This window comes from Triturus cristatus, chromosome 3_1, assembly GCF_964204655.1.
Source record: "Triturus cristatus chromosome 3_1, aTriCri1.1, whole genome shotgun sequence".
In the NCBI taxonomy this organism is placed as follows: Eukaryota; Metazoa; Chordata; class Amphibia; order Caudata; family Salamandridae; genus Triturus; species Triturus cristatus.
Window position 1 is genome coordinate 953,028,239 of NC_140583.1, and position 25,895 is coordinate 953,054,133.

Genomic DNA, 25,895 nt, shown 5'->3' on the forward strand with positions numbered 1-25,895 from the left:
TCCAGCCCTTAAAGGCAGCTGTACTGCAGAGGGTGCAGAGTAAAGGTAATTGAAGTGTTTAACCCAGATCTGTGGTTCTATATAGTGGGCAGTTGTAGTTCGGGCTTCCAGGCAACAGTGAGCAATTGTATACTAAGAGGAGAAAACCTCCTTCCTTTTGGAAGTTTCCAACAGGTCCTTCCACTTTTGCTCATCCCAACTCTTTTTGTTGGCTTCTCACTGTATACGAGAGCTTTGACTCACGAATTTGCTGGGGCAAGAAGATCTAATGACAACCAGCAGACTGGATTTGGCCTGCCCACAACTTTTGGAAAACCAGGGGGGAGTTTCAGAAGTGGCATGTTTTGGATTGCCAGCTCCCACCACTGCCTCAAAGAGCCTACACAGAGCGGTGAAGAAGGGTGTAAGTATGTTGCTATTAGGGGTATTATCACTATCAATGTCCTCATAGGAGGAGAGGACTTGATCAAAAAGATTGTAAATAGAAGCAAGTTGTGTTGGGCAAGAGTATCTTTTTGGCCCCTTAAGAGCCCTCCTTGGCTTAGCAACAGTTACATCTCCAGGTAGCCTAATCTGGTCCAGAATCTCATACACCTTTCTATGAGTGCTAAGTGAAGAGGGTTGTGATTGCTCTCTGGCCTAACAATGGCACAAAAGTCCGCCAACCAACTCCATAGGTCAGTGGATACCAATATGTAATCAATGCCGCTTTTGGCAGGGCTCCTACTAAACGGGATAGCTCTAGCCTGATCGGAATCTGTCCTTCTGTTGCATGCCCGTACCCCATATCCGTACCCCATGGGCAATAGTAAACTGGCCATTTGTGTGGCCCCTGCAGAGTGTGTTTTAAACTAGGGTGCTATTTTCCACAGTTCAAACATTACATAGGGGTCTAACTTCCTTCTTTCCTTTCACTATGGTGGGGCCCATGACACACTAGCTTGCCTTTTTTTTTTTTCTTTTTTTACCACATTCAGTGGCTTGCCTGTGGAGATAGGTTTTCTTATCCTGTCTGTAAGACCATTTAGCTTGCCAGTGCACACAATAATCATTATTATTGAGATTATGGCTAAAATTCCACTAAAGGTAGCCTCTAGCGCACCATATTTATCACTGCATCTTGCACACAATGTTTCAGACATTGCCTACTATCACTGTGAAGCAAAAGAGAATGCTTTGATGCAGGTTTTGTTCCCCTCTGGGTCAAAAATAATTTGCAAGACTAGCTGTCCGAAACTTATATAGTTGATAGGACATACAAGGCTAAAATATCAGATAGGCTTCAGGTGAGGAGGTGGTGTGGTTGACGTGCCATAAGAGACTGTGTGTGTGGGTGAGAGGGATATTTGCATGCCCAATATATGGCTGGTACATCTTTAGTGTGCTCCGTCCTCCATTGAGCAGCCTCACAAGGTGGATAAGTCTTTGTGTCAGACAAACACCTGTTTTGTTCTGGCTTGCTTAAGAGGTAGTACCCCAACTTAAAAATGCTGTGTTGTGCATCAAACTTGGCCTGTGTTCATGTGTACTTCACCCTTCTGGTCCTCTGCCCCTTAAAATCTTCTGATCAGGGACGTTAAAATGTTCCTCTGGATTTGATTTTCTTCTTTTTTTCAGGATTTAAAGCGCAAACTCGGTGCAAGGGCAGTGGTGCAGTTTACATCACACTGGTTACATTATGCAAAGTGAGATTAATTTTTTTGAGATGGTAAGATGAATTGATTTGCCTAGGAACACTGGATATTATGTTGATGCCAGGACTTGAACAGAGTTCCCAGTTTCAAGTTCCGCAGCTCTGGCTGTACCGCCACATACTTTCCCTGTGAATGCACCAGTTAATGGTCTTCATATCACGTGCACCAAGAGGAAACCTTCCTTTCTGCTACTGTTTTTAAAAGCTTGGGAAGTCTTTCACTTGATGCACGCAGAGGCCCTGCACACTGGGAAGATAAGGGTGTACGCGTGCCCCCCCACCAGGAACATAGGCCCTGAAAGATCTTTCTGTCTTTGCCTAACTGATCTAAACCTTGAGATACAACAGTGCATCCTCAACCTTTCATTCTTTAGAAACTTGTTTTTTTTTTAAGCCCTACTTGCAAAGATATGTAGCATATGAAATCGGATGCTAAAGTGCTAGGTGTATTGGACCTTAAGAAAATTAAAACAAATATTGGATATTTCAGTTTAGGTCCTAGAAAACTGGTGCAATCAAACCAGGATTCATATATGCCCCAGCAGAAACACCAGTAGGTTTTGCCATCAGATATATCCTTCCAGGAAAAATCCTGCATGTTGGCCTTACATCAAATGTATCCTCTGGTCCTATTAAGGAGAGCATATGTGTGCTATAGACTTATAGTATCCTTATTCCCACATCCTAGTATCTCTTAAGCATCAGAAATCCCTGTGAATCATTGTAGGCAGTAACCATTACCAATACAAAGTGCCTTTCTGTGCAAAGGCCCTTCTCTAAAGGTATGGCAGTCATAGAAGCTCATCTAAGAAATAAAGTTTTGTTTGCTTGCATTTATATGATTGCATCATCAAAGCCTCTGCTCCACAACAGTCTCTTCAGCAAAACATCCTTCCAGGTCTAGACTGATGAGTCAGTCATGTTACCTCCACGTTGGTTCCAGTTCAATCCATCCAGTAGTTTTGAGCGATTGTTGAGGCAATACTTTTAAAAAAATCTTTCTGAAATGTTGCCTTTCTCTTCTAATGTCCCTGAATCCCACTACTTGTTAAGTATTCTCTTCAGGATCCAATGGCATTCTGCATTTTTCTGGCTCCACCTTTTTGCTTCAACAGTGTCTAGAAGACCAGTGATGCAAAATTGGAGATACGGACTCACCTTTCCTCATGATGTGATCCCGTTTTTACCTTTGTGATGTCACCTGAAATACCTGTTGCAAGCAATGCCTTTTTATTTAGAGTTTCTGCAAAGGCATTTCTGACCGATTCTTCCTTGTAAGGTTAGGAAGACATAGGTGTCATCTTCAGGTGGGAGAATGTGGTTTCAAATAAAGTTGAAAACAAACATCTAATTAGGGAAACCATAAGTATGCCCTAAACGAGACAGTACTACATGGATTCTTCTGTGTCTGAGGGTTTACAAAAATAGACCTTTCTGCTGAGGCCGAGAGTACTTGGAGAAGAATACTGGCAATTTTGTGCTATCGGCCATGGATGAAGAGGAATTTCTTTGGATTGACTACTTAGGATATTTTCTGTGTGCCTTTTCGCCAATGCCCTTATATCGTCTGCCGATCTTCAAGTCTCGAGTTAGAATCACCCTTGTGTAACTCAAATGGCCCCACCAATGGTGGTTCACTGATCTTGAACTATTGGGAGAACTTCTTTACAGATTCTGGGCCAGTTCCTGCTCCCAACGGTCCATTGTTGAGCTTGGTGGCCTGGTTTGTGAATTCATTCATAATGTACAATTAAGCTTTCCTCTGGAGTGTATGGACATTCTTAAAGAAGCCAAGTGCCCATCTACCAGGGCTTCCTCCTGCCTCTGGTGGAAGAGCTTCTCAATTGGTTCATTCCAAAGAACATTGATCCAACCAAGTGTAAAGAAAAAACGGTACTCCCTTATGTTGAGCACTCTGGCCTAGTCAGGTTGCATTGTTTCAAACTTTATTTCTTGTTTTTCAGAAACAAAACAAACACAACCATAAAAACAAATGGTCACAGTGCTCATACCAAATATTTGGAGTTACAGGTCACACATCCTGATGTTCAGTGAGTACAAGGTCAATACATTACGTAGTTTGAGAAAACTTCAAGCCGGGCAACATGTCTGTATTGCTTAACCATATGGATTCCTTTTTCCTGAAGCTGCACCAAAAAAAAGAAAAAACACAGAGGTACAACCAATAGCGAGTAGTGCAATAGCCCCCCTCACAACATGAGAGAAAAAAAAATTACAGAATATCCAAATCATACCCCTTCACCCCACCCCCGTGCGGTCCAGTACGTCCAGCATGTCCACCACCGCTGCCTTGTCTAACCGGTATTGTCTGTAAGGCCCCAAATATCTTTAGGTGCGCATTTTACCGGCATCCGAGCGTTCTAATTATCAAATTGAGTGGAACAGTAGGCTAAATCGGTGTGCCATTCCTCAATAGTGGGCAAGGGGCCTCTCATCCACCTCATAGCCACTCTGTTTGGTCAAGAGGAGATCAATAGTTGTCAGCTTGCGCACTCCTTTAGTATCTGCTTATCAAACCCCAGCAAGGCTACCAATGGTGATTCTGGAATGGTGTGATCCAGCATTTTATTTAAGACGGCAATGACCTCCTGCCAGAATCTCCCGATACCAGGGCAGTCCCATGCCAGGTGTGTAAAATGGGCTATGACAGCTGAACATCTGATAACATTTACTATCCTCCCGCAAGCCATATCTACACATTCTCGCTGGTGTTTAGTATGTTCTATGTATATATTTGAAATGGAGTAGTCCATGTCGCCCATTTAGTGAGATCGATTTGGTTTTATTAAAACACCTTGTCCATTGTGCGGGGGTGATTTCAAGCTCCAGCTCATCTTCCCAATCTGCATGACCTGAAATTTGAAGAGTGCATACAAAATAGATATTCCACGTTTTGGAACCTGCGCTTGTAACAAGTATGTGAGTGATTGTAACTCTTGGGGTGCCAGCACGTCTGGGCCCAGCAGGGCGCGCATGGCGCTGCGAAATCTGAAAAATTGAAAGGAATCTAGAGGCGTGACACCCTGGTCCGTGATAGCAACCTGATCCCAAGTTTTAACCTTTCCCTCCTGGAAGATATCACCCAACACCTTGATACCCAACTTAGTCAGTGTGGCACAGACTGCACCGTCCTCCTTAAACGGGAGCCAGTCACACCATTGCAATGGAAGGGAAGCTGAGAATATTAGTTGTAATTGCTGCTTACTAGCTATTTTACTTAGCTGATGTCCGGTGCAATTCACTGGGTCTATCGTACGCGGGTTGGGACGTAGCGCCCCCGTCAGCAGCCTTTGAAGTGGGACAGGGGAGACCATATTATCCTCTATGAATAGGTGCGGTAAGTTGGTAGGCCCATGAATCCAGCCATGTACGTGAAGTCTGTGGTGCCCTATAATACCTCTCTGTCGGTTGCGTTTAGACCCCCCTCTGAATATGGTTTTGTAAGAGTATCCCACCTGACCCTAGGCTGTTTAGCTGCCCATACCAAGCGTGACAGCAGAACCCGCAGAGTGCGGGAAAAAAATGACTGAGGTAAACTGATGGGTATGTTTGCAAACAAAAATAAAAATAGAGGGAGCACCACCATCTTCGTGGCGGCAATCCGACCAACCATAGATGGGGGAGGCTTAATCCAGGTCTCCACCACCTCCGTCAGTTTTTGGTCCGCTCGACCATAATTTTCCGAAAGCACAAGATCCGCATCAGTGTGAATTTTAATACCCAGGTACCTAACCGGGTCAGAAGTCCATTCTAAGGGATGAGTAGTCTGTACTGGGGTTGTACACGGTGTAAGTGGAAATATGAGAGACTTATGTCAGTTAATATGGAGGCCTGAATGCTGACTAAAGCGCTCTACCTCTTGTAGCATTGGAGTTAAATTTTGCTCTGAGTTTCTTATATACAGGAGCATTTCATGTGCATAAGCTGAAATTGTAAGGTTGTAGTTCCGAGACCGGATACCCCTATAAGCGTGATATTTGCACATTGCGCACAACAGGGGCTCTGCCACTAAGGTACAGTAGGGGGGAAGAGGGGACAGCCTTGGCTGGTGCCCCTGATTATGTGTATTGTACAGGAATACATGCCATTTATCCTCACCTGAGCCACCGGCTGGGCATATAACACCTCAACCAGTTGTATAAAAACATCACCCACCCCAACCCTCCGGAGAACAGCATACAAAAATCGCCAGTCTATGAAGTCGAAAGCCTTTTCAATATCAATAAACAGGGCTGCGCCCCTGACCTGCCGTTTGATGCGCGCTATCATGCCAAAGAGAGTGCAAAGGTTACTAGTTAAGGACCTCCCTGGCACAAACCCAGTTTGTTCTGATCCCACCATCTTTGGAAGTAAGGGGGCTAGCCTGTTTGCCAATACTTCAGCAAAAAGCTTTGTGTCCGTGTTTAATAAAGACACCGGCCGGTATGAGGAACAGTGTTCCGGGGGTTTCCCAGGTTTGAACATTGTAATGATTGTGGCTTCTCTCATTGAGGGTGGCATGATACTGTTTTAGACATCTCTTCAAACAAGTTCACTTAGTGTGGAATCCGTTTATCTTGATAAGCCTTGTAGAAGGCCACCGTTAAACCATCCACCCCAGGGGCCTTTTCGCTGGGCATGGCCTTCAGCGCGGGACTGATTTCTGTAGGTCTCAAAGGGATGATAAGATGTTCCCTGTCGCTATTGGACAACCAAGTCATAGTAAGGTGGGCTAAATAGTCGTCATCAGTCGGGTGTGGCTGCTCCCCTAGAAGTATAGAGGCCTGCTTAGTATTCAGCAAAGGCGTCCAAGATGGCCGGTGTACTGTCCACTAAGATCTGATTGATGTCAACACTATTAATATGGGTATCACCCCTATTAGGCATGATTGTCCCCGCCAAGGTAGCACTGGGTCGATCCCCTTCTGAGTATACCTTAGCGACCGCGTATTTCCCCAGATGAGTAACTTCGTCCGCTGTAAACTCATTGTATGCACTCATTTTTTACAGGATCTGCTCCAAAATCTGTGGATTACCAGTGTCCTGCAACCTACCCTCCAAATCCTTTAATTCTCTTTCGATATTACATAATTGGGTGCGGCTAGATTTGAGAACACCAGCATGTTTAGAGATTGTGATACCGCGAATATAGAGCGTGAAGGCCTCCCAAATGGAACTCATCGTTGTTCCACTACCCAGGTTGGTGAAGAAATATTCATCGATTGCAGTCCCGAATTCTGCATGGAACACAGCGTCCAGCAGAGAATACTGTGGGAATCTCCACACCTTCTTGTGTCGGAAAGCATCAGGGAGTACTATTTTCAAAAGAACGGGAGAGTGGTCTGAGATAGTACTGGCCAAATGTGAATAGGAGTGTATAGAGGAAAGCAAGGTGCAGGAGGCAAACCAGTAATCTATCCTTGTGTGAATATTGTGTGCAGCCGAGTAGTGTGAGTATTCCCTACCCAATGGAGACAGGTGTCGCCACACGTCCCTTAGCCCCTCAGCTTGAGCAATGCCGCCAATGGCCTGCGCTGCACGCGAGGGTGGTCTAGGGCGTCTTTTGGAGTGATCTTTTATAGGATTTTGGATGCAATTTAAATCGCCGCCCCAAAGAATAGGCAGATGGGAGTGTCGCATTAGCTTGTGATGTAGAGCGTGATAGAATTGCGGATCATCATGATTGGGTCCATAGATCCCGACCAATAAGGCATTAATAAATGCTCTTTTCGACATCACTCAAGGGCGAACCTTCCACCTGTATCCACTTCCAAGGACTGAATGTGTATGCCAGAGTGCCTGCAGACTCTAATCAAAACCCCCCTCGCATGTGAGGGAGAACCTGATGCAGCACCTGTACCCTTCATGCGACGTTGAGATAGCAATGCAGTGCCCCCCGAGAGATGCTTCTCTTGCAAAATGGCCACATCCACATTATGACGGATAAGTAAGCCACCACTTTACGTATTTTTCTTTGGTCATTAAGACTTCTGACATTCCAGGAAAGGAAATTAATGTCTAAACAGTCGGTGTTAGGCTTGGACATTGAAAAACGTTACTCAAATTTAAATGCCTGTTGGTATCAAAATGCATTACCTGAGCTAACACTGGGCGTATCGCCCTATGAGGCAAATCAAAAGACAACGCAACAACAAAGAGAACAAAAAACCCAGAGACCCCCTCCCCACCCCTACAAGACATCAAAATAAGTAGACATGGCAAAGTATGGAACCTCAGCCTTCCCCCTCCCATTGATAAAACACCCCAACAACAGTACCTCAGGTGGAATACACTTAATGGCTGTGGCCACCAGACCCCGGTGTTACTGAGTAGTCTTGTCGCCTAATGCGAATAGTGACCATCCAGTCACCAGGTTAACAAAATTACTACGCATCAGCACATAGCAGAATAACAATACCTCCCTGAAACTCGGCAAGCAAACAAGCACGTTTGATGATTTCTGACCCAGGCGGGGTAATCACTAGACTCCAATTGTGAAATACAACTTGACCCAGTCATTATGAAGGCGAAGAGCTTGAACCCTGTGTGCATTCCAATGAATCCCCCTCCCCCCCTCGCAGCAGCAGAGGTCTCCTTCAATGGCGAGCTGGGTGATTTATTTACACGGTCCGTACAGTATTTCTTGAGATCACGTTGCAAGAGAGTAGGGTCCGCTTAGGGTCTGGTACGGCCATCCAGAGTAACCCGCAGCTGTGCCGGGTATAACATTGCGTAATCAAGTTGTAGCTCCCTGAGTTTGCGCTTTGCCGGACCAAATTTTTTATGAGCCTCCTGCACTAGCGGCAGGAAGTCTGGAAACAAGGACAGGTCGGAGCCCTCATACTTCAAGACTTTGAGCTCTCTAGCCCGTCTCAGCACCACATCCCTGTCCCTATAGTTAAGCAGTCGGGGGGCCTCGGTGGGGCACCCGTGGTGGGGGGTGTGGCGAGGTCCCAAGGAGGGATGAGCCCGTTCAACAACGAACACCTCATAGAAGGTTTCCCTGCCTAGAAGTTGCACCAGTAGTTTTTCGACAGAGTTCCATATTGTCAATTGAAGTAGACTCAGGCAGGCCCAAGATTCGTACATTGTTGCGCCGTGAGTGCGCTTCGATATCCTCTGTCTTGTCTTTTATAGCCGCTATAAGTTTCTCCATTTGCTTCTGCGAGTTCCCAAAGTTCGTCTGAGTATCCTCCGCCTCAGATATCCTGCGTTCCGCCATGTTGAATATTTTGGCGTGCTTGTCTACCCTCTCGGACATCCTGTCTATGCGATACACCAACGCGTCCATTTTAGCATCAATGGACGTCCGGCTGCGCTGCATGGCCCCCAGGATTTGAGAAATGTCCCCTTCTGGCATGGCAGGGTGTGCCGCGGGTTCCGATGTCGTGGTCATCTTCGCGGTGCCTGGACGATTTACGATGTTCGAAGTGCAACTTCGATTGCGTTTTATCAGTTTTGCCCATTGCGCTCACAACTGTCTTTACTGTTCAAACTGTGTGTTGTAGTCACCACCAGGATGATAAGGCAACTGGGCGACGAAATTGCAGTTTAGGCTTACCTCGTGACTGCTGCCGAGGCACACCACAATGAAAAAGGTGCCCCACCACTAGAAGGACACCACGTGCAGCAAAGCCAATGAGGGGGACACTGTGGAACGTAGATAAAGCAAGCAGGGCACCCCCGTAGCACTGATTAACCCAGCTTACACGCAGTTGTTGCACTCATGCTGACTAATCCGCAGCCTCGTGTGTGGAGGCTGCGCCAATGTATGGTGCAGACGCTCAGTAACCAGTGTGTCCCTGAACCACATCAGGAAGTCACCAGCATATAAAAACGAATTCCCCAGCTCGATAAAGACAAAAAGTTGGGGTGTGCTAGGGGCACTGAGGGTATGATCGGGGCCAAAAGAATGTTCTGTGACCAGCACGCAGGAGACGCACTCATTGCAACAGGGCCGAGCAATCCCGGTCCCTCCCAAGTGTCGAGCTATACAAAGGCCAGAGTCCTGTTATCCCCTTGAAGGTTCCTACCTGCCCTCTTACCGCAATAGCTCATGCAGGCTGCACCAAAGCAGCGATCGCACTACAGGCTGAACAATACCACTCTACAATGTCCACATGAGTCGTGCCAGAGTCCTGCCCGTCTGCGCTCGTCAGCGCTAAGGCAGGGCTAGGGCAGGTTATTCTGGACAACTCAGGATGCCTACCATCAGGGAAATACACCAGCTGAGACAGATAGTGGTATGTCATCATCATCATGTTGTGGACCCTCTATGTGGTCCCTATCAATGTCCTAGCTGTGCATTCGCCCTCCCCATTCCTAAGCCTTTAAAATCTCTGTCGCGTAATGTTCACGCATCTAGGGCGAGAACAGTGGTTACCGACGGCACGAGCTGTGCATCCCTTAAGGTCTTTCACCTAAATGTCAGATCGCTTGTCTGCCATTGTATGGAAGTATTCGCTCTGCTAGAGGACGAACAACCAGACGTCTTCTTCCTTACGGAGACATGGCTACATGACCAGGCTATGGCGTCTATTAATTTAGCTTTACCTAGAGGGTACACTATGTATACCCTACACCGAAATTCCAGAGGAGGTGGCATAGCAGCCGCCGTAAAATCCTGTTACCCGTGTATCTGGCAGAAAAGTTCAGTAGCAGCTTGTGAGAGTGCGCAATTTAGTATTACCTTATCTCCTCACTTCACGCTGTCTGGATTACTAATCTACAGACCTCCGGGTCCTGATGGAATTTTCCGCCTCAGTCTCCCTGAGGTAGTGGCGTCTCTAGCTCTGAAGACAGCCAACTTTACAATCATAGGTGACCTCAACCTCCATATGGATCAACCACTTACCAGTTCAGTTAGTACCTTACTAGCTGACCTGGAGGCCCTTAAAATTATCCAGCTGGTCGACCAAAGGACTCACAGCGGAGGGCATATACTCGACCCTTTTTTTACGAACATTCCGAATGTTCTACTTAGCGCTCCTACACCTATGGCCTGGACAGACCATTTCTTGGTACAAGGTCATATCACTTTATCGTCCCCTGTGTTCGAACCTTTTTCTCTAAGCGTTTTTAAACGCCCCTGGAAGAAGCTTCAATCAGAGGAATTTCAGCAGTTCCTCTTGACACACCGCGCTCCCTTTTCTACAGATATTACCTGTAGCTACGATAGTTTTTGTGAATGGCTTACGTTAGCTCTTGACTCTTTCATACCTGCCAGGTGGACTAAAATCAGATCTAGTCCCTCGAGCCCCTGGTACACGGACTCGCTCAGAATCCTCAAATCCGCCTGTAAAAAAGCGGAGCGTGCCTGGCGCAAAAGGTATGATGTTGAGCTCAAAAAAGCCTACAGATCTTGTACGAGGCACTACCATCAGGCTATTTGTAAAGCTAGAGCCGCCTATTACGCAATGGAAATCAAAAATAGCCCAAATCCGACCAAGATCATTTTTCAAATCTGTAAGGAGCTAACCAGTAAACAGATTGCGACTCCTGTCAAAGCTACATTGAATCAATGCGAAAAAATAGCCACTTTCTTTGTAGAAAAAGTTGAGGCAATTTATAGATCTTTTTCCCAAGAATCTCGGGCTCTGTCAGCCTAGTACCAAGCTTCTTACCACCCCACAACTTCTCTCCATTCGTGGCCCCAACCCAGAGGAGTTTAAAGAACTAACTAGGAAAGTTAGGTCAGGTTCGCCTACGGACCCTCTGCGCCCAACACAATTTCAAGAGCTCGAAGAGTGCTGTTATCCGGCGATCCTCGATCTTATTAATCTATCCTTTGTAACAGGAAGTGTTCCGGTCAAATGGAAACAGGCAACCGTTGTACCCATTTTGAAAAAACCTTCCTTGGACCCCTCCCTTCCTGAGAGTTACCGTCCCATCTCCCTCCTCCCCTGGATCTCCAAATTAGCGGAATCTCATGCCAACCACGTTCTGTCTTCCCATTTGTTGGAAGCTAACATCCTCGACCCCTCTCAAAACGGGTTTCGAGCGCATCACAGCACTGAGACCGCTCTCCTTGCGGTAGTGGAACAAATCAGAAAGCTGCTTGATAGAGACCAACCGGTAGCGCTGATCCTGTTGGATCTCAGCGCTGCCTTTGATACCGTCTCTCATTCCATCCTTCTTCAGCGGCTTTCTGATGCGGGGGTTGGCCTGACTGCACTTGATTGGTTTCGGTCGTTTCTTACTGACCGATCCTTTCAGGTGTCCACACCGCCTTTTGTTTCCACCTCTCGTTCCATACTGCAAGGTGTCCCTCAGGGGTCGGCTCTCAGCCCGACCTTGTTTAATCTATACGTCCAACCCCTGGCAGAGGTTGCCCAGAGATACGGTCTCACCATGGTGTCTTACGCCGATGACACCCAGCTGGCGGTGGCACTTAATGGTGAGTCCGCATTGGACGCTGCTGCCTTTCAGGTCGCTTTGCGAGGGATCATGGAATGGATGTCTGACAACAAGTTGCAGCTAAATGCCTCAAAAACCGAGGTCTTAATCTTTGGAAAAAACACAGACCTCTGGGGCAACCAGTGGTGGCCTCCGGAGCTTGGCCCTGCTCCGGCGCCCGCTGATGAAGTCAGGAATCTTGGGGTGTGGTTCGACAATAAGTTGTCCTACATTCCCCACACCAAAAGACTGGCCGGGATTTGTTTTGGCACCTTACAGTGTCTCAGACCTATTTTTAAATTTTTTGACCCCACCACCAGGCAAATCATAGTTCAGGCTATGGTTCTAAGTAGATTGGACTATGCCAGTTCACTTCTATTGGGATTGAACAAAGCTGAGCTTCTCCGCCTTCAGCGTATCCAAAATGCGGCGGCCAGGATGCTGGTTGGCTTGCCTCGCTTCTGTTCTGCCCGTCAAACCATCCAAAATTTGCACTGGCTCCCGGTGGAACAGAGGATCAAATTTAAGGCACTTTGCCTTACTTTTAAAATCCTAAAGCTGTCTACTCCTCCTATCCTTGCCCAGACTATATCCCCTTATCTCCCGAACAGAGCGCTTCGCTCTGCAGGATCAAATCTGGCAATTGTTCCCCGCTTCAAAAGAGCTAGAATGGGTGGACGTTCTTTTTCGGTGTTAGCTGCCTCACTTTGGAACACCCTCCCCCCTTCGCTTCGTTCTATCACCAACCTTTTTCCTTTCAGGAAATGTCTGAAAACCTTTCTGTTTGCCACTACTTAGGTCCTTCAGCTCATCGTGACTAGTATTTTCTCTCCGTTATGTTTTACCGTCTCCTCAGCGCCAGGACGCCACTTTGCTGCGGCATCTGTGCGCTATACAAAAAAGTTATAACATAACATAACATGCATGGGGCGAGGGCAGGGGAAGAGTGCGCTCCAGTAGTGTGGCCCCAGAGGCCCCGACTCGCTGCATGGGCACCACGTCCTAGTAGGTACACACACCGCACAGCCAGGACTCCACAATCTCCCAGGCGGGGATCTCTGCCTGGCCGGATAGGCCGATCGGGGCGCCGTGCAATCGCGGCTTCCTCCAGTCGATTGCGGGGTGAATGGTCTTCCTCTCCGACGCCGTGTGGGCGGTCACTGTACCTCTGAAGGATGTGGGGGGTGTGGTGGTCGGCCCACACAGGACCGCTCGGCCCCGGGATACAGGCTGCCAAAGAGCGCGCACACAGTGGCTGGGAGCGCTCAGGAGAAGCCCCCACCGGATCTTAGGCCGTGCGACGCCGCATACCCGGGCCCAGTACTCTAGACCCCCTGCTCTAGTGCCTCCTCAACCACTGGGCACACGGAGCCCTCACTCGCTCCAATGGACACAGCCCCGGTCCACAGGGAAGGTCCGCAGCAGGCAAGAATCACTCTGTAGTCCACAGGTCGGAGGCCGGCGCCACGCAGCACCGTCCGAATCTCGCAGCTCCAACCCTCGGCGAAATGGCGGCCGAAGGTCCCAGACAGAGCACAGGTGCGCAGCAGCTCGTTGCACCACAACCAGAGACAGCAGAGCTCCCAAACTTTCCACATATGCTCTCTGCTGTCTCCGATGCTAGAACCCTCATTTTACAGGCAACCAGGTGACCCGGAGGTGCAGAATATTGAAGAATTGATTAGGCGACGGCCGAAGCTTCGTTAGGCAGCGGCCATCTTGGAGTCAGGTTAGCCACGCCCCCTCAGGTTGCATTGTTATTCCATAGAGGAACGTCTTGCAGCCTTTATTGCTTGCAGAAACTGTCCTACGCAAAGCAACTTTTCTTAGAGTCTCAGTCCAGAAGTTCTTTCCTCCTGGCAGACAGTCGCGAGACCTTTCCTCTCGAAGAACATAAACATAAGGTAGTCCTTTAGAAGTAGTGGGTCCCTCCATTCTGGATGATCCAGAAGCTCTCCCTCCAACATCTCCTTGAAGGATGCTTTCCTTGTAGGACATTTCGTATGCACCTTGTATAAATGTGCTTAGTACTAACTATCCGAGATCCTCGCATATCCCTGACGGACATCTCTGACCTGTTTTCAGGCACACGAGTTGTCAGAAACATATTGACAAGTTAATGGTTGAAAGGGGAATTGTACCTAAATCGCCATGGATATATTTGTAACATTACCTAGGGCACCCACTAATAAAGGAAATTCTTTAAAATTAACTCTAACATATTAATAATATGTGGATCCCAGCTTTATCCTGGCATAACTTTTTTTATTTTTTATATATGATGAACCCACTTACAGTATAAGCTTGAGTCCACCGCAGGGGTATAACACAGGCCCCCGCATCCCCTGCGGTGCGGGGGGCCCCCGAGCTGCAGGGGCCCCCCTCGGCACAGTACTTGCACTTGAGCGCTCCGGAATAAATCCGGAGGGGGGCACCTCTGTGTATATTGCAGGGGGGCCCCTTGAACTTTCGTTACGCCACTGGTCCACCGTGGTTGTGGTATCTTACCAGGGTATGGGAAGATAGCAGATATTGAAGCAGACGGGTCGGTAAGGCTTCCTTATCCAGAAAAGCTGAATTTACCATTTGATCCTAGGATATGAAAGTAAAACTCAACCTTTTCTTTGCAATGTACCCATTGTATTTTTTACTTAACTTTTACATATCATTTCTGAATTTCGTAAGTTGTGTTCTGCCTACCACTCAAATTGCAAACTGTGGTATTGAGTGTCCTAGAGGGTTTGGTGCAAGGATGCGATTAAGGAGCCCGTTGCAATAGGTCTCACATTTAAACAAGTTTAAGCTGTTGGCATTGTAAATGACAATGCTTATTTTTGTTTTTTTTAAACTTAAATAAAAGGCATTGCCATTTACAATGACAATACCTTAAACTCGTGTAAATGCGAGACCTATTGCATTGTAAATACTTGTTTAAAACTGAGCGCAGTACCGATTTCAAGGACATGCGCTTGATTTAAAAAAAAAAAAAAAAAAAAAAAGTAACTTTAATACGGAGTGCCGTCTCCTTGAAGCGGGTGCCATGCATAGTTTTACTGTAAAAAAAAAAAAAAAAAACTGAGCGCGTTGTCCCTGAAGCGGGCACCGCGTTCACTATAAAAGTTTAAAAAAATAAAAAATTAAACCGTGCGCGGTGTCCCAGAAGTGGACATCGCGCTCAGAATTAAATTTAATTAAATAAATAAACTGAGCGGGGTATCCCTAAAGCGGGCGCCACGGTCAGGATACAAATACCCCCAAAAAATAGCAGCCGCCATTGTCCCCATAAGTGCCCATAAACAAAATAGTACTTCCCCCCCCTCCCCCCCCCATTGATAAAGCCGACCGTTTAGAGAGCCAAGTAAAAGATCCAGTCGTCATGGGCGGTCACAAAGGAATACAGGGCAGTAACAAGGAGGGACTAACAAGCCTCATTATCAATTGGAAGCCAGCATTTACCAAGGACAATGACACCAGCCAATGCAAAATCTGGGAGGAGAGTATGCAAGGCTTCCACAGCATACTCGACTACTGCATGCCTCGCAGAGCGAGCAGCGCATGCGTGCAGCCGCTAAGAGTGACCTAAAAATGCCGCCCACCATCCAGAGGGAATGTGTAGCATTCCTGAGATTGATTTGCAAATGACTGATCTCTCTGGAGGGCCAAAATGGTTAAAAATATAAATGATTGAGTTGAATGCGCCTCAAGTAATTTATCAGGGACTGAGATGTGCTCAAGCATTAGACCGACTGCTTCTTTTCAATAAGCATATGAATCTGAGAGACTCAGTTTATTGTTTGATAACTGTTTTTAATTCATTTAAAGTAATGATTAATAGAACACGTATTAAACTGGTAAATATAACAGGATTTGTGTTGCACTCAGGAACCTTACACCAGAATTACAAACAAAAAAACGAATTTTGAGGAGAGTTCGGCTATGATGTGTAACACGGTTAAAGATAAATGCAGGGTGGAATGGGCTTAAGCGAAGTGCTAGGAGATGCCACTTTTGTAGTGTAACAATTAAAATACTAGTACATGTAGCATTAAACTGTAACTTATTTAAAACTCTGAGATTAATTTGTACCCCTCGTTCCATTACAGTATTTAGTGCAAAAAACAATTTTATATATTTCATTGGTCTGATGACTATGCATTGAATCTACATATTGATATCTGTGATGTTTTAAATTAGCCGTCTTGATACTTTGTGGCTGGTCTAACTTTTCTGGAAAGAATTGTATCTCTTTAAATCACATTTGTTTCTGTGGAATGATTTTTAGAGAAAGTGTAATTTTGCAAAGATTTGTTTTGAAACACACCATAGGAAAAACAAAATAGAAAATAGATTTTTGTGGGGCTTTTTTTTGTTTTTAAAGCTTTATTTCACCTTTTTCATCAAACACATTGTGTGTGTTTTATAGGTTTTCTTTTGCAAACTATTATGTAGCATATAAGCAGATGTGCAAAATGTAGATTGCTATTTATTAGAATTGTTTGTGGAGGGGCCATGACTTATGAGAGACTAAGCCTTCAGTCATGACGCCCCTCCCTCAAAGATGGTAATAAATAGCATTTTATAATCTGCACATCTGCGTACATGGTTTATATTAGGAATTGGTCACAGATGATTGTTTTATAAAAGGTATTTAACCAAAACCAAGGTGCAAGGGGTTAAAATTGTGCAGTATGGCAAAATCACTTTTAAAATACATTGTGACTTTGAGGAGAGTTGTTCCCCTGGGTGAAATCATTCTTACGTGGAACATGTGAGGCATTAAAAAGCGTTTTCCCTGTGCATTTTGCTATTCTGTAGTATTCAACTTCAATTTGACGATTGCATAGTAGTAGGAAACGTGAATCTGTGTTTATTAGTATCATTGCTCTAAACAAAGTGTTATTGGGCCATATTTATTTCCACTAGGATGGCGTAAATATATATAAATATATTCATAAAACGAATTTCATCCACTTTATTTGTATGATGTAATTGAATTGTAAATTTTTTTGTTTCAGAGCACAAAGTAATCATTGTTGGCCTGGATAATGCAGGGAAAACGACTATTCTTTATCAGTTGTAAGTATACCTTTTTGTGTACGTTTTTCGATTCCGTAAGAAAAAGACTGTTCATGGTTCAAAAGTTAATCCTTTATAATTTATAAAACAAGCATTCTAATGAGTGTGTGGTGTTTTTCCTTTTTCCATCCACAGGATGAAAAAATGGAAGCGTTCATTTTAATATAGTTGAATGCATTAAATTGAAAATATAACACACTGCAAGGGGTAACGGCATTTATTTGCCATAAATAATATAGAATGGACATCTATGTTTTGTATTCAGAGCTTAGACGAGTTTCTAGCCTAAACCGTCGTAAAAGAATAAAACAGACAAATACATTGCATTTGCAGAGGTTTGATTAATTATTTCCAATGTTAATTTCCATAGTCTCAAGTTTTAAAGGTAAAAGAATCTGTTAAAATTGCATATTTTACCTCTAAACATATGCATAAAATCAGGCCGACTATTGCCTGCACATTCTGGGGTGAAATTGGCTCCCAACATACTTCTGTCCCCGCATCATGCTGTGTCAAATCCTATGTCGGAACCGAAGGAGAGGATTATGCTTTCTTCTTTGCTTTAATCAAATATTTAACTACACAGCAACCATTAAAGCCCAAAAACACTTTTCCCATGAACACTAGGGGGAAAAACCATAAGAGTTTGATAGTCCTCCTTCAATGTCCATGACCAGTTTCCAACAAAGTTCTATAAGAACCCAATGGGATGCAATATTACATACAAATACTGTGTCTAGGGAATGAGACTAGCTATAAAAATAGTTAAAGAACTTTTTTAATAGTTAGTAAAAAATCCAGCTCAATGGGGAAGTCAAATGTTTTCTAGATAATACAGAAAAGTAACTTTTAGAAAGTTACCTTTGCCCTGTCTGAAATCCTTGGACGCGAACTCTGCATTTTGCTCTCCGGTTTCTGCCAGCCAGTAATTAGCCTTTCAATAGGTTTGAATAAGGTGGAAAAATGCCCAGGACAGTGATAGAAGGCATTGGATTAGGGGGGTTTGGTGGGGGGGGGTGGGGGAGGGGGAGAAGAGAAGAGAGGTTGGTTGTGCCCTTGACAGGATGACCCGTGGTCTGGGCTCAAGGACTTGAGTAATTTCAAAGAGGTCTACCCTGTCACAAGCTAATGTTCCTAACCCACAGGCCTGCACCCTTATTTTGTCCTGCACCCGTATTTTGTCCTTCCAGCCACACTGGCATTCATCTCAGTGGTTCTCTTGAAGACATCATAGTGTCATATCCTACTGGAGTGTCAAGACCTGCTTGATAGATCTGCTCGGTTCTTTGACATTGAGGGCATACTTCAAAGAAGGGAATCGGAATGCCAAAATAATCTGTGTGTATCCGCTTTCTGGTTGCTAACATTTCACCTTTGTCGACCAGACGCCTGTCCATGAGTTTGTTGGAGGAACAGGGACTGCCTTCTACTGGATCTTAGTGTTTGATATGGGAGGGCTCTAGGATAACATAGTATGCTATCCACACGCACTCCAAGCCCTCAGAGCCCAAGTTTAGTGTAGTCGAAGACTTTGGCCATCTTGAAAATGCCTAAAGGGAATCCGGTTAGCCCAGGAACCCTACACTATTGACTAGGGCTTCCAGGTGTCATTCCAGGCACCAACTACATAACACATCTGGACGTGTGGAAGATCAGAGGAGGAGGTAACCTGCTGTCTGTGACCTGAGAAGGGTCTAGGATACTGGGTCTGCTCTCTGCCTCTTACCAGGACAAAGAAATAGACTCCAGTGGTCATAAGACTGACCTCTCGATAAAGCTACAGGGACACAACAAGCTACAAGAGCCCTTTTCATGCAACTGACCAGTAGTAACGGCCTGGACTGGGCTCGGTCTGCCACCCCGTGACTATGAAAAGTAAATTGTTTTTCTTATATGTATGCCTCTCTTGAACGTTTTTTCTTTTGAATACTCTTTAATGTATGGTTAATTCAATCGAAAATAGGTGTTGTCAAAATATTGTTTGTTGAATTCACCTTACTGTTGCTGATTACTTAAGATACCGAAGCTTGCAAGGGGTTACTGGATTTTCCTTATGTTTATACTTATTGCCAGTACAAGCAGCTAATGTCACAGCATTGCTATAAAGGGTGGTCCATATAGGTGTAACGCCACCTTGAATGGCAGAAATACTAGGTGCTAGAGCAAATTGCAGGAAGTAAAATATGTTTTTCTTAGAAGTCTTTCTTGTCGCGAGGTAAAGTGACTCCTTGTCTTGGTGATAATGCGTATGGGCATCGACTACATTGTATGATTGTTTTCATTCTGCCATTGGGTTCCGACGTGAGTGCCTGCGTCCGGGTCAAGACCGTTTCGGACTCCTTTCGGTTTGCTATTCACACTTACTCTCGCCGGTATAGTTATCAAATGCTTTTCCCACCTTTGCATTTCGAAATCTGAAAAATATCACCCGTCAGATTGACATGCTCGAACAACTGTCCTTGGGCCTTGCCCATCCAGGACTATTTTTCTCTCTCCTTTGGCTTTGCCATAGAATGCCCTGCTGATGGAACAGACTCCTTTCTGTTTCTGCCTGAGGTGCCATGCCAGGTACCCACGGATCAACCTTCACCTGGTCTGCAACCTGTGTTTGTCTCTGAAACACAGGAAAGAGGACTACGAGGCCTACTGATCATTTCGGTCGAAGAAGACTCTTCAAGACCGAAGTGCACAGTGCAGTATGATGCACCACAGAGAGGTTGACAACCTGCCCGGCATCTTTAGACACCAGGATGTCGAGGAGGAGGAAGAGGCTTTGAATTAGAAATGGACCATAAGTTGCTGAATGTTCCACTGGGTCAGCTTACTGTGGGTACGGAAGTCCCCGTCCTACAACCTTAAATATTCTGCTCTGGCCGAACATAAGGGTCTCTGGCTACCACTGCCAGCAGGCCATGGTCGATACCGAAAATCCTATTCAGATGGCACACCCTCTGGCTCGGAACTTCAGCCAAATGTGACCACTTTGGCGCCCAGCTCCATCATCGGCATCGACCACTTTAGTGCCCAGCTGCGTCTTCAGAATCGACCACTTCGGCGACGAAAATAAAATCCATCTCTGTTCTGAATATTTCGAGACCGGCACCGAGATCTGACCCTGGTACTCCAGTGGAGCCGATTCTTCACAGGAGAAATTCCGTGCATGTCAAAGGCAAATCCAAATATAGTCTCACACTGGGCGTATTCTGTTCAAGACTGTGTGATTTCTGTGCCACCTCTGTCCGAGCGCCAACTCTTCTTCGAAGAGGCTATTGATCTGCCAGTGCCAACCAAGAAGAGGAAGACTGACAAGGCCACCAGTCCCTTGCACCCTCCTACACCATCTTCTCCTCCACCTTCACCCTTTATTCCACCACCTTCACCCTCTCCCCTTCACTCTTGGAGTGATCCATTAGATATCACTCCTCAGGGGAACCCCATATTCATTCATGGGTGGCCATGGGACAGGGGATGATAGCTTTCATGCACCACAACTCCTTGATCCTTGGTCGGAATTCAACATTTACCCTCAAGGGGACATTGGTCCGGACTTGTACCTTGCTAGGCCATCTCCTCTTGATGACCCCACCTCTTATCAGGAGCGTATTGACAGGGCTGCAAATTATCATCGGGTACCACTTCATAACTAGCCTATAGAGGAGGATTTCCTTTTCAAAACCTTTTCCACTACACATAGGGCTACACAATATCTTCCTATGCTCAAGGATATGCTACAACATACCAAAGATATTTTTAAAGATCCTGCACAAGCCCGTATCATCACTCCCTTGGTCAATAAATATATAAAGTCTTGGACCCTATTTATATTAGAGGGCAGATTTTCACCAGACTCCCTGGTTGTCTCTAACGCCCGTAACAGGGCTAATTCCAAGGCTGCGAGTGATGCTCCACCTCCTGACAAGGAGAGTAAGCATATTGATGCTTCTAAGTTGTTTCTATGTTTGTCATTTTAAATGTCTTTGACAGAAAGAAGGATGATATGAGTGGGAATTATTTGTTTGTTTTTTGCAGCCCCAGTGCAAGCGGTTTCAGTTATTGAAGGTTATTGAAGGTTAAGGTTCCACATTGACATACTTTTCTAAGGTGGGTTTGCTCAGCCGCTGGCGGTGGCTTGCTAGAGTTCCTAAGCTGTTCCAACTATCTAAAGAGGGTTTTGTTTTTCGTTACAGAAATTGGTTGGTCCTGAAGAGAACCTCATAAAGATAGAGGTTCGAAACGCGTCGACCAGTTCGGTCCTTTTTACATCCATTTGAAAAGCTCTGTTCAAAATGTTCTTTTAGTTCTTTCATTGTATATAGAAAAAAAGAGAAAATGTCAGAACATATATAGAGTTTGGAAAATAATTCATTTCAAAAGGAGAGGTGTCATTAGGACCGCTTTGTCTAGTGTATGTCGATTGTATGTATGAATGGATAGGCCAAGAATGTTTGATGAATGAATGTAGTTTAAAACCTCTAGGGGATCAATACTATTGTTTTGTTCTGTTTAGTGTATTTGTATGTATATTGTGTTGTATTTTGTAAAATGTAAATGCGCAATGAATAATTGTTGAGCGCACAAATGTGAAAAATGATCAATAAATAATAAATGTTTTTCTGAGTAAAAGGCAATTCTTAAAGCCCTCCTTTCACGTTTTACCTCTCATGATAGGAGTTATAAAAGGGATCGTGTCTAATAATTCTCAGTATGGACAATATGTTTCGTTGGTTTTGTTAATTGGGCTCAGTCCAGCTGAGTTTTTTCGAGCCAGAACCCAGTTTTGGTTTATAGTGTTGGGAGCGGGCAGAGGCCCGTGAGGTTGCACTAGTGGTTATATTCAAAAGGGACCACGAGATTTGAGCAACTTCTGTTGTCAGAGACATGTGCTGTGTGTGTATCGGATGGTTGTATGAATTTGTTTGACTTGTTGTTATTTGTCTAAATACGTTATTATATGTGCGAGTCATTTTCATCCCTAGTGTTAGTGTGCGATGGCAGAAAAAGATGCCTTCGCATATAGTGAGGAACATATTCAGAATTTAATGCGAGAACCACCAGTCTTTGCATCAGCCACCTTAAGTGTCACTGCAAAAACTCAGAACGAATCGGACAAACTAACCAGACTACGCAAAAAACAAATTGGGACGGACCTACATGGGCATTTCTTATTACAACATTTAAAGGAAGGGACAATCCCATCGGGACTACAGATACGTAATATCCCGGCCGTGTTCATTGATGATCCGATATACAAGAAAGGTTACAGCTGCATTGAGACGAAATGCAGCCGGGATTTAATGGTGCTGACTGTTGAAACAGCTCACAGGCTGTCACTGATACAATTACAAGAGATAGCGGACTTGGAGGCAGAAATTAAAAATAATCAACATCTAACTGACGCAAAAGCTCTATTGGAAAAGGTTGAAAAGGAGATATCGGAATTTAAAGACTACACAGTCATTCAAAAAAGTAATAAGTTTGAGTTAGATAAAAAGAATTTTTCATTGGAATCTACTTATCCTTATTTAAACAAAGATTTTTATACTAAAAACGACTCGAGAAACTATCTTCAGAAATACCGAGGCCGGTCACGAAAGAAATTCATCACCTTCTCGGAATCATCATCATCTTCAGGTGGGGAAACGGATGCCAATACTGGGGCAAATCAAAATCCAAGGTTAAATCAACAAAATCAGGATCAGCAAATATCAAACCAAGGGGCACATTTTTTAGCGCGAGGCCAACGGCAGGGCAGAGGACGCCTACGATACTCCCAACCATGGGAAATGAGAACGCGCCGACAGTACTACAGGAGTTAGTTCCCTCGCCGGTATTCAACCTGTCCGAAAAAATCCTAACAGAAGCTGAATTGTCGATACTAGAGAAAGGATTACGTTTCGTGCCATCTAGACCAACAGACTTTGTGAAAATGAAGTTGGAAACAATGGAGTTTTGTCGTAAAATTCGTCTTAAAACGTTCTTTCTGGACTCCACCGAAGTTGCTACAACAGAGATAACAGGATTGAGGAGAAAATCTTCTTTCTGTCCATCGGGCCCCAAAATCCCCAAGGAAATAAGTACCTTTGAAAGAACCATTCTATCTGGGATACAGGCAATGGAAGGTAAAAGAGGCTACATTAAGTACAACTTAGCCAAACAAGAGAAAGATGCTTTGATGGACCTCAAGAATGACAGATCGGTAGTGGTCAAACAGGCGGATAAAGGGGGTGCAGTGGTGATTTGGGATGTGAATAAATATAAGAAAGAGGTGTTACGTCAGTTAGAAGATGCTGATTGTTATCGTAAAATTTCCAAGGACCCAACAAAGGAATTACAAAACCAACTTTTCCTAATCATCGAAGAAGGGTTTACACAAGGCTTTGTTGGTCCCAAAGAACGAATTTTTTTACAGAATAAGAACCCTAGAATACCGGTTTTTTATGTTCTGCCCAAATTACACAAAAGTGAACTTGACCCCCCTGGCCGACCAATAGTGTCTGGGTGTGAATCACTTATTGAGCCAGTCGTTCAATATATTGACTTCTTCCTGAAACCTTTCATCAGTGAAATTCCGGCCCACCTGAAAGATACCACGGCCTTTCTAAACAGAATAGCACCCGTCCGGTTTGACAACACAAGGCAACTGATGGTCACACTGGACGTGGTGTCGCTTTATACCCAAATACCCCAGGATCAAGCATTGGAGACATTAACGTGGTTCTTAGGCAAAAGAGAACAGTCGGTTCAAGTACCCATGGAATTCATCCTGGCACTTGCCAAATTTTCATTGTCTAAAAACGATTTTACATTCGATTCACAGTTCTTCTTCCAAACAAGAGGCGTGGCGATGGGGTGTCCTTTCGCCCCAGAATTAGCGGTGTTATTCATGGGCCTATATGAAAATAATTTCATATATAACAACAATCCGTATTCGGCAAACATTTCTAGCTATATGCGATACATAGATGACATCTTTCTAATTTGGTCTGGCACACAACAACTACTAGATGAGTTTGTAGGATGGCTTAATGAACGGTCTAAAGACATCAAGTTCAGTTGTTCGGCATCAAATCAATCAATCACATTTTTGGATGTAAAAGTGGAGGCATCGGATGGGCAGCTAGAAACCACACTTTTTAGGAAATCAACCGACAGGAACAAGGCGCTCCATTATACCAGCAACCATCCTCGAAGTCTGAGACAGAATCTGCCGTATGGCCAGTTCCTGCGGATCCGCAGGAATTGTTCAAAAAAAGAGATACTTTGCTCATGCGAATAAACAAAAAGATCGCTTAATGGAGAGGGGGTATACGAAAAAGTTACTCAAACACTCCCTCAAAAGAGCATGGTGGACACCAAGGGAAACACTTCTGGAGCAAAAAACAAAGAAAATGGCTAATAGGCCAGTTTGCGTTACCACGTTTTGCCCTAACACGCACCAACTTCGAAAACTGGTCCTCACCAACTGGCACTTGATCAAAGATCTCCATGAGGAATTTTCTACTCCACCCCTTTTTGCATTCAAAAAAGAAAAAAGCATAGCCAACTATATCGTTAGAGCAGCTTTACCGAAACAGCAGACCCCGACTCTGAGAAGTATGTTAGCCCTACCACCAATTGTAGGGCACCACAAATGTGGGACTTGTATTTGCTGTGAGCAAACCATTGAAGGAGATGTCTTTATGTTTAACAACATCCATTGGAAGCATAATATGTTTACAAACTGCAGAACCAGGAATGTTGTTTATGCAGTAACCTGCCCATGTCCAAAACTTTATATCGGAAAGACCACTCGAGGTTCGGCAGCGCATCACTCAGCACAAGTCGAGGATTCGACGACGAGTGGAAAATGCTCCGCTAGTTAGCCACTGGGTCACAAAAACACACAGTGAGGAAGACTTCAAATGGACAGTGCTGTCCAAAATTGAGAGAGACCCCCGTGGGGGTGATTTGGAGGGGCTCTTGAGTCAACGTGAGGCATTTCTCATTATGAAATTTACCACGACAACCAATGGACTTAATGAGATAGCAGAGATCTTTAGACCAATCACAACATGATGATGCCCTTAGTGGCGGTCGTCCTTATATGCAACGCGTACATTTGTGTGATTAGACCATAGAAGCATAACCGGCTCTTCTCCACCATGTGTACCCTTTGATGAACCAATGATGGTGACCTACTATGGAGATACTGACAAAGAAAGCCAGGCAATTAGCCTTTCAGCAGGAAACCACATCTCCCATCTCGCTTTGAACTATCGGCATATTAAACTACAATTCCCATGAGCCAATGGGGTTTTTATGACCCGGGAGGAATCAACCGTTACACCATCCAGCGGAACGCTGTACCAGTGGAGAAATCTCGGTAAGCGGGCAATGATTTCTTTTTGACATCTTCGCAAACTCCATGGATATCACAAGCCGAATATAACTAATGGCGATATTTTACGCCTTTGGTTTCAGCTGCCGGCACGGGACTCCAAAGAGACACGACTACGCACCCAGCCAACTTACATAGGTAAGCGACCGCGTCCGGGATGCAACGGCTTTATTTACCCGCGGTATTATCAGACTATAAGAGGATATCAAAAAGTGTTCCCTTTCATCCTTAGGAAGAAAAGAGGTTTGTTCACCGAGGGAGCCGGCTAAGGAGACAGCCGTCTCCCAATTGGGTAAGCCAATTTTGGATGCATTTAAGAAGTTAGTCTGTAGGGATCCATTTATATTTCGGCTG

At 44.9% G+C, this 25,895-nt stretch overlaps 1 protein-coding gene across 1 annotated transcript in view; it reads left to right on the plus strand.

Annotated features, from left to right (window-relative positions):
* The window catches only part of ARL5A (ARF like GTPase 5A), a 203,197-nt gene that overhangs the window by 72,464 nt on the left and 104,838 nt on the right, over window positions 1–25,895 (plus strand). Inside the window, exon 2 of the mRNA XM_085645541.1 lies at window positions 17,104–17,164. Coding sequence (XP_085501667.1) covers window positions 17,104–17,164 — 61 coding nt within the window. The remainder of the gene's footprint in view (window positions 1–17,103; window positions 17,165–25,895) is intronic.